Source organism: Apium graveolens, chromosome 4 (genome assembly GCF_009905375.1).
Source record: "Apium graveolens cultivar Ventura chromosome 4, ASM990537v1, whole genome shotgun sequence".
Classification (NCBI taxonomy): domain Eukaryota; kingdom Viridiplantae; phylum Streptophyta; class Magnoliopsida; order Apiales; family Apiaceae; genus Apium; species Apium graveolens.
This window is the reverse complement of record NC_133650.1, coordinates 254022517-254032358: the sequence shown is the minus strand read 5'-3', so window position 1 is coordinate 254032358 and position 9842 is coordinate 254022517. Positions and strand designations below refer to the sequence as shown.

At 37.3% G+C, this 9842-nt stretch overlaps 1 protein-coding gene across 1 annotated transcript; it reads left to right on the top strand.

Annotated features, from left to right (window-relative positions):
- The first annotated feature begins 2993 nt into the window (after positions 1 to 2993).
- LOC141720834 (uncharacterized) lies at positions 2994 to 8937 on the top strand. The gene is made up of 12 exons (XM_074523471.1): positions 2994 to 3192; positions 3784 to 4003; positions 4234 to 4434; positions 4537 to 4607; positions 4720 to 4882; positions 5313 to 5903; positions 6195 to 6575; positions 6650 to 6725; positions 6808 to 6871; positions 7770 to 7905; positions 8404 to 8517; positions 8630 to 8937. The coding sequence occupies exons 1-12, from the start codon at positions 3008 to 3010 to the stop codon at positions 8693 to 8695; spliced, it is 2268 nt and encodes a 755-aa protein (XP_074379572.1). The 5' UTR covers positions 2994 to 3007; the 3' UTR covers positions 8696 to 8937.
- The last annotated feature ends 905 nt before the right edge of the window (positions 8938 to 9842 follow it).

The window sequence follows — 9842 nt, the reverse complement described above, 5'->3', positions numbered from 1 at the left end:
TTTCTCATCATTCTCGCGAATATCCGGATCTTCAATAGGCAAAACCTGCCCCCCTCCCAACTCCATCAGCCCTAAGAGAGGCCACATAACAACTCCCTGCCATCTTTTGGTCTCCTCCCTCTTCTCCAATCCCGTTCCGGGTGGGAAACTTCATTACTGAATGATAAGAAGAAGGGACTGCCTTGAAAGCATGTATTCCCGTTCTTCACATAATTGCATTATAAGTTGATCCAACCTTTACCACTACGAAGTCTAACATCTGCGTAACTTATCTTGGTTCCTGGCCTATGGTCATCAGCAACTTAATTGTCCCTTCCACGGGGAACTCAACTCCAGCGAAACCATATATTGGCATGTCACTTGGGGTTAACTAAGAATCATTGTATCCCATCCTTATAAAGGCATCATGAAGCAAAATGTCCACCGAGGCGCCATTTTCTACCAGGACTCTTTTTACTGGGATAATCCCTATTATCGGTGTTATGACCAGAGGATCGTCATGTGGAAATTTAAAACCCTGCAAGTCAGAATCATCGAACGTCATTGTGATTCCTGTCCTAGACCTCTTCGGAGCTTCCCTGATAATATGCATAACTTTTCTAGTATAGGCTTTCCTCGAGTTTCTGGATGAACCCGCAACAGTTGGTCCACCAAAAATCATATTTATCACTGGCCCTCGGGGTCGTGGCCCTCCAAACATTGCATTTATCACTGGTCCCCTGAGCTTGGGGTTTCGCCCCTGATCGTCTTGATCCCTCCTACGATCATCCAAATTTTTTCTTCCATTGTTATTCCTATCTCCTCCATCAGTATACTTGCTCAACCTTCCTTTTCGAATGAGGAACTCTATTTCATCCTTCAATTGTCTACACTCATCGGTGTCATGACCAGCATCCTTGTGAAATTTGCAATATTTGCTTTTATCTAGCTTGGCAGGATCAGCCTTTAGAGGCTTAAGCCAACGAACATCTCTATCTTTCTCAATTTCCATCAAGATCTGATTTATATGAGCGTTCAACTTAGCATATTCAGTGAACTTTTGTCCAGGTCCTCCCTTCTTCGGGGTTGAATCGTTATTTTGCTCAATTCTAGGATACTTGTCCTTAGAAATATATTCCAGATCAGTTTTTCGCTTTTTGCCACCAGCGGGCTCGTTATTAACTACCATCTTCTTCATGCTCTCTTCCACTTTGATGTACTTTCCGACCCTATCTTGGAGCTGCAACATGCTTTCAGGGGGCGCTTAGCTAATGACATCTTGAATAACTCGTCCCTAATTCCCTGTTGCAGTGCTATCATAGCTACCTTGTCATCAAGGTCTGGGACTTTCAAAGCTTCCTTGGTGAAACGATTCAGATAGTCTCTCAAGGACTCTTTTGCTCCCTGCACAATCATCATGAGGGATGCTGAACTTTTCTCATGCACTCTCCCACTGATGAATTGCTTAATAAAAGCTTGACTTAGCTCTCTGAAGGACTTAATAGAATTCGGAGGCAAACGATTATACCATCTTTGAGCCATTCCCGATAGGGTTTGAGGAAAGACCCGAGGGTTTCTCCTCCTCGGTGGTAGTGGGGGTCTGGGGGTCTAGGGGTCAGGTGCACCTCCAAGTTGCGCTTCAGCCTTTGAATCTCAGCCTCGTGAGCCCTGATTATCTCCTGCACTTCTTGGGGATTCGTCCCTCGGGTGCTCCAAGGGCACCGGTTACCATCAGGCATTGGCTATTTACCAAGACGCCTCCTTCTTGAGGCCACATCATCATCCGAAGATTCGGAGTCTCTCTCAGTGTAAGGGCCGGAGAATTCTTGATCCTCCGGGATAGGAGCCAAACCACGTATATATTGGGGCGTCTGCCCTTGTGCTTCACTCCGATTAGCATGTCCACTTAATCCAACCTCAGGGTATTAGGGACTCTCATATGGGGGTTTAGTAGTCACAACATTAGAATACTCGTATCCAACGGGTCGAGGATTCACGGGTGCATGCAGCTGCTGAAATTGGGAATTCGTCTCTTGAGGAGCCGGGGGATTCATCCCTTGTGGCTGAGGATTGGTCGCCCCTATCAGGGTTCCTCCTTGTGTAGAGGCATATGACGAGTGTGGGGGTATCTCCACTGTTGACGAAATCGTTTGAGTTGTTCCAGCTGGTGTTCCTTCAGGGGAGCTGTTTCCACTTCATGTTCTCGCCATGGTTGTTGTTATGCATTCCCACAGACAGCGCCAAATGTTATGGATAAAAACTTAAGGTATTAATTACTGTATTTACTACTAGGGTTCGTGAGCTTCGAGTCTCGATTCGACTGCTCTTGTGTTTCGTGACTCAATCTGCCTTAACAAGATGCCTACGTACCTTGCTGCGTGCTAAGGATCAAGTCAAAAACGTAGTTCTTATTGGGTGGGGTGAGACCCCTTATATAGATGTTGGGAGTCCTTGAATTAGACTAGAAAAAGGAGACTTGGTGGACAAGTCTATGAATTAGAATGGATTTTGGAGTCTTAGGAAGTAGGAAACTGATTGTTTATCCTATGAGATTTCTTGGAGGCTAATGTCCAAGAAATTGTATCCTTATTTGGACTTTATCATCAGCTATTTTATCCCATATTAATTAATTACGAAATTAATTAATATTTAGGGTTTTGGGCCTTTTTTAATGGGCTTAACTATCAGTCTAATTCTGGTATAATTAATGCGATATTAATTACGCAGTCATGGTTTATTTTACTCCCTATCAATAATATAAAAAGGAAAATTATCCTTTGGGAAAATAATAATGACCCGCTAATTGCTACTCCCTCAGTCCCACTGTGTAGTTTACATTGGGATGAGAAATCAGCATGTATTTTAAGATTCCTGTAAAAATATGATTCCCTAAATAATTTAAATATTTTGTTTTAAATAAAATTATAATATTTAAATTTTTATATAGAAAAAAAATTCTAAAAATAGATTATAAAACTCTATTTTAGAGTAACATGCTTAGCGTGACAAAAAAGTACATAAAAAAACGATGAGAGCGAGTGTATATGTTTTAGTATCTCATTCTTTTCTCCCTTGGAAACAAAAATTACTACTACCGGGGACTACAATGGCTGCTGCTCCGTCGATAGAACCTATACAGTATCCAACAGCATGCCGTGACGACACTGTCGTGGATAACTATCACGGCGTTCTCGTCCCCGATCCTTATCGTTGGTAATCTCCTTTTTACCCCTATCCTATCCTATCTATATTATTTACCGTTTAGTTCAATCGAATTACTACCATCATGTATGTCTCCCAAATGTCGAAACTCACTAATTTTTAAATTCGTATTAAGTTTCATTTCTATGTTTGTTTATATTGTTGTGTATTTGTTCTCTTTGAGTTTTTACCTTACAACGCAAGCCTATATAACGGATAATTGTTAATTTACTTAAGGCAATCGGTTAAATGTTATTGCTTTTTGTTAGTTACCGAAATGTGATCAAAGTAATAATATTGAACTTATAATTTTCGAGCAATTGGTTTTGGGTTATGGAGAGTCAGGTTTAGTATGAACTTGTAATTCTAGGAACTAGGTAACATATTTTGAATTAGTGATTACACACATTTAACCAAACTTGTGACTTCCATCCGCCCGTTGTATGCTCTAGTTATCTACGTGCAGTTTCCCAATCAAATTGACATTAATTGTAGTCCGCCAATAGAGACTTAAATTTACGATTTTTTTAAATTGTAAAGAAGGATGTATGTTTGTAGAACTTGAGGATATGCTAAATGCAGATTTAATTTGCTGGTGTTTAGGCTAGAAGATCCTGATGCAGAAGAGGTAAAAGATTTTGTGCAAAAGCAGGTGAATCTGACGGAGTCAGTGTTGAAACAATGCGAAACAAGAGAAAAGCTTCAAAAGAAGCTTACAGAATTCTATGATTATCCCAAGTATGAAGCTCCATTTAGGGAGGGAGATAAGTTCTTTTATTTCCATAACACCGGTCTTCAACCACAAAAAGTCCTTTATATGCAGGTATATCAATTTTTAAGCTACTGTCTATTTATACACATGCACCCTACATACACATAACTACTTTGACTTGGTATTTAACATCTATTCTGATTGCTAAATGCTGTCTAATATTTAGTTTGATTGACTATATACAAATGTCCGTGATCCTTAATCCTTTTTCCTGTATTGTTTTACTCAATACTAAGAATTTTTTATTAATTTTCTGCCCCTTGATATTTTACTGAGTGTAGGATAGGTTGGATGGACAACCTGAGATTTTGCTTGATCCGAATGAACTCAGTGAGGATGGGACAGTGGCATTGAGTGCGTATGCAGTAAGCAAGGATGCTAAATACTTGGCATATGCTCTCAGTTCGAGTGGAAGCGATTGGGTTACAATAAAAATAATGGGTGTTCAGGACAAAAAAGTTCACCATGATACTTTGTCATGGGTATGTAGTTTGTTAATGTTCCATTAGATCTGCTGTAGGAACTGGAAAATGTAGCTACCGGAGTACATTTTTACTACTTATTAATGATATATCTTCTTACAGGTCAAATTCTCAGACATAAACTGGACTCATGATAGCAAAGGTTTTTTCTATTGTCGTTTTCCATCTCCCAAGTAAGTTGGGGATGCTAAAATTCATTTTTGTAATGATTTTCTGCTATAATATTTTCATACCTATGATGAAAAGTGAAAACCGATTGTCATGTTAGAGATTATCTTGTTTCAGGGAAGGTGAGAAAGTAGATGCTGGGACAGAGACCAATGCTAACCTTGATCATCAGATGTTTTATCATTTCATGGGCACAGATCAGTCTGAAGACATATTATGTTGGGAAGATCCTGCCAATCCGAAACATACTTTTGGAGCCCAAGTAACAGAGGATGGAAAGGTTACAAATTTACTCTATCTGGTCTATCTTTTTCTCTCTATTGTTCGATGTTATGTAAGTAGTTAATATGGTTCTAAAAGTCATTGAAATTATGAAATATGAACAGGCCATATAGTATTGGTTCTCTTTTTCATTTATTCTCCTCCTTTAAAATATACAATAATTGAAATATACAGATATCAGCTTAACATCCCTCATATAATAATTAATCAGTACTTAATAAGATTTCCCTGCGGCAGGAAGTTCACGGGTTTCATATGCATATGGATATGGAATTATTTTCTATGTGTCTTGTATACAAATTCAACTAGTATAAGATTATCAAAAGCAAAATCTTGTTATTTCTATTTAGTGAAAAAAAATCATGTTATAGCCTTCAAAATATTATGTTTGAAGCTTAAACTAATCTATTATCGCATATCCTGTGCAGTATGTTCTTCTTTATACCTTTGAGAGTACCGATCCTGTCAACAAGTTATACTATTGTGATATTTCTGCTTTTCCTAACGGACTTGAAGGTTACAAAGGAAAAAGTCTTCTTCCATTTATTAAGCTTGTTGACAACTTTGATGCATATTATGGAGCCATAGCAAATGATGATACTTTGTTTACCTTCCGGACTAACAAGGATGCACCGAGATACAAGTTAGTTCGGGTAGATTTGAAGCAACCAACTACTTGGACTGATGTCCTCGATGAAGCTGAGAAAGATGTGCTTGAATCAGCTATTGCTGTTAATGGAAATCAAATAATTGTGAGTTACATGAGTGACGTAAAAGATGTTCTGCAGCTAAGGGACCTGAAAACTGGTACGCTTCTGCATCAGTTGCCGGTTGACATAGGCACAGTGTCTGATGTCTCTGCCCGACGTGAGGATAGCACGGTTTTCATTTCTTTCACCAGCTTCCTTAGCCCTGGTATAATATATCAGTGTGATCTAGAAAGCGGTGTTCCAGACATAAAAATATTTCGTGAAATATTTGTCCCTGGGTTTAATCGGACAGAGTTTCATGTTAATCAGGTAACAGACCTAATCTGTTGGTCTATTGAGTTTTATCTTGTATAATAACTGATAACTTGTTATTGAAATAATTTAATAGAAGTTTATATTTGAGGTTCTCTTAAATTAGATTTTCATAAGAAATTGCTTCTGATAATTCATTTATTTTAAATTCCTAATAGATGAATTATTTTATTGTCAATTGTATGTTTTAGTTTTCAGTTTTTAGTTTTCACTTTCCTGCTCTCTGTCTGCATGAGTTTTACAAAGGATGTATGTCCTTTTTCTAATTGGTATTTTCCTCTTCTTTAGGTTTTCGTTTCAAGCAAGGATGGTGGGAGAATACCGATTTTCATAGTGGCTAAAAAAGATATTCCTCTGGACGGGTCTCATCCATGCTTACTATATGCATATGGTGGATTTAACATTAGCATTAAACCGTCATTCAGTGTTAGTCGTATTGTACTAATGAGGAATTTAGGTGCCATCTACTGTGTAGCAAATATCCGAGGTGGTGGGGAGTACGGAGAAGAATGGCACAAAGCTGGACGCCTTGCTTCAAAACAGACTTGCTTTGATGATTTCATATCTGCTGCTGAGTATCTTGTATCCACGGGGTATACCCAACCAAAGAAGTTATGCATTGAAGGTGGAAGCAACGGTGGACTTCTTATTGGAGCTTGTATCAATCAGGTCTGGTGTTGTTGCTTTACATCCTTTATCGGACTTTTAACTGTATTAGGAGGTTCTAAACTGTGTAATTTCAGAGACCTGATCTTTACGGCTGTGCTCTTGCTCATGTTGGTGTGATGGACATGCTCCGATTCCACAAATTTACTATAGGTAAGTAACCAGGATGCTCTATTGAAGTTTATTTAACAGCTCTTGACAATGTCTCTCGTCTTTTCCCATCTCTATTGATTAGGCCATGCTTGGACCTCCGAATATGGTTCTTCAGAGAAAGAAGAAGAGTTTCATTGGCTAATCAAGTGAGTGATTATATAAATATGTATTACCGCCGTTATGGTCTGCATTACTCATTCAATTTCTTTAATAAGTGTAGCATAGTAGATTTGTGAAGGATTTGGTATTAATCAATTCAATATGTTTTGCCTGCCATCTTGACCTAGCGCATTAAGCTATCCATTGTATTATACATCTTGTGTGTGCAATATGTGTTTCCACCTTTCTTTTTTTTCATTTCCGAAAGCGGCTGCTCTTCAATTTTTCATCAAGTAGAATGAGACCTAGTCATTGTTCATTACCACTGGCTGATGCAGAAATACTTTTTACCGGGGCACCATAATTTATAATTGTCTTTAAAATAATTTATTTTTTGAAATTAAATAACTTAGAAATTAGAATATTTTGTTGTTTTTTATAATTAATTACAATCTTATTCTACTAGTGATGTTTCCCTCTCCCTCTCCTTTATTTGGTATAGGTGTAAAATTTGTTTTATGGGGCAATTCAATTTTTATAATGGATGTACCAAGTAAAACCCACACACACATTAGATAAATTAAAAAAAAAAGTTGCCAATACTTGTGGAGGATGTGACCCCATGGGCCTCAAACTGCATCCGCCTTTGTATATTATAATTATTGTTTACCTAATTTAGAGTTTTTGAAATTTGAGTACTATCTTACTTTGGATTTACTAAAGGAAGAGTAAGCTCCAAACAATCTTACGCTCTTTAATATTTTTCTGCAGAAGCATGAGTACGATTTTACAAGCTAACCTTTTCCCTTTTAAGAATGTGTTCTAGTTTTATTTCACCCTCCTGTTTTTCATACATAGTTAATGTCCTCAAAGAAATATTCAGTTCATTTACGGTGTACCAGTTTTATACTTGGCTTCACTTGTTGTAACTAAACATTTTAATAGGTACTCACCTATACACAATGTCAAGAGACCATGGGAAAAGTCACCTGCTCAAGCTTCTCAGTACCCATCTACCTTGCTACTGACAGCTGATCATGATGACCGAGTTGTGCCACTACATTCCTTGAAATTATTGGCGGTAAGTTTAATTGTGCGACCAAATCTTTTTCCTAATTTTTAACATTTGCTTCCTGTATTCGATCAATAGAATAGCTTATCAATTCGTTCTTAGTTTCTGCTGGTGATAAATAAGACCTAACACAGCTTCTATGTTCTTGTTGAATACACCTTAATGTCTGACATTGTACCTATCAGCTTCGTGATCGGGTGATCCCTCTCACACCCGCACAAAAGAAAGCAAGAAGCTAGTTTTATGAATTAACAAAGTGCCCCCTTGAAGAAAATAATAAGTTGAGTTAATAAAATATGATAAAACAGTCGTAAATGATTAAAATATGACAAATTTTACTATTCACAGGCATAGCATAGGCATTAGAATTGAATTACTGTATTGGTTGCTGTTAATGACTTGATGAAGCTCTAAATTCTAATAATGTGTAACCTGTATGTGCATTCTAATTTTATCCTCGCATTGCCATCCTATGTACTTAATGTTTTGTTTTTTCTCATATGTTAGACCTTGCAATATGTGCTATGCACAAGCTTGGACAAAAGCCCGCAGACCAACCCAATTATTGCTAGAATTGATGTCAAGGCCGGGCATGGAGCCGGACGTCCCACAAAGAAGATGGTAGGCACTAAGCAACTATATCAGTTAACTGTATAGACTTTGTATCTTGTCATGAGATTCAAGAGTAGTGGGTGTTGCATGTTTAATTTTTTTATCTTTTTTTTTTGTGTAGATCGAGTCAAGCGCAGATAGTTATAGCTTCATGGCTAAGGTGTTGGGTGCATCCTGGGTTGAGTAGCTGATGAGGGAGGCAAATAGTTTGCCGCCCTTGAAAAGACTCATTTGTTTTATATAATCGGTAATCACTTTTCTTACTGGGACTATTCAAAATTCAAATTCTAGCTCTTGTTACTTTATGAAAAATTTACCCCATTCCTTTTTCCCTAATGTTGTAAAATAACATTTATTCCAATTATTTAGAGATTTTATTGCAACCATGTATAAATAAAAGGGCAATTGACCCTTATTTTAACCATTCAATTGTTTTTCATATATTACCGTATAATCAGAACTATCCCGATATTGTTCGAAATAGTAAAAATGAGGTGAAATACTACTCCGTAGAGTGAAGTACAGATAGAGTTGCTGTGTTTTTTAGGCCAAGTATTTATATTCCTTTATGAGAGTTGATTTGTTTTGAACAATTCGATGATGTTCTGTACTAATATCTTATCGATAAAATCCAATTTTCGATTGCTCTAACACCACCGTCAACTTGTGTATAGTACATAGAAGTAGTAGGATTTCTGGACAAAACAGAACTAGTTTTTGGATTGAAGTGGAAAATGGAATTGCAACGGAAGATAGACATGTCACGACTGACGAGTTTGGTGGTCGGCTAGCCACCATGTTTTTGTGGCAAGTAAACCAACCAATTTGACAGGCTTTCTAAAAGTTTTTTAAAACAAGCTTATATATTCATACTATTATATTTTTAAAATTTTGATTTTTGGTTTGGTAGTCGAATCCATCTCTAAATTCGCAAAAGATATTTGTCCTACTTTTGTTAGAGCAAGTACCAGTTCTAAAATGGGTACTATTGTTAAAATGGTCTTTCCAACGTGTGGGTACACAATAAGTACTAAATTTTATGAATTTGGTGCATTTTTATTAGTGTAGTTGTTTTAAATGCAGGGGGTCCATCAATATTTATGATCAGAGGACCAATCAAAATACAAAATGTACCAAACTCATGAGAATTAGTGCTTATTGTGTGCTCTTGGGCACACATTAGAAAACCATTGTTACGGTCTTTCTAATGTGTGCCTTGGGCACACAATAAGCACTAAATTTTGCACTAAATTTTATGAATTTGGTGCATTTTTATTGGTGGAGTTGTTTTAAATGCAGGGGGTCCATCAATATTTATGATTAGATGACCAATC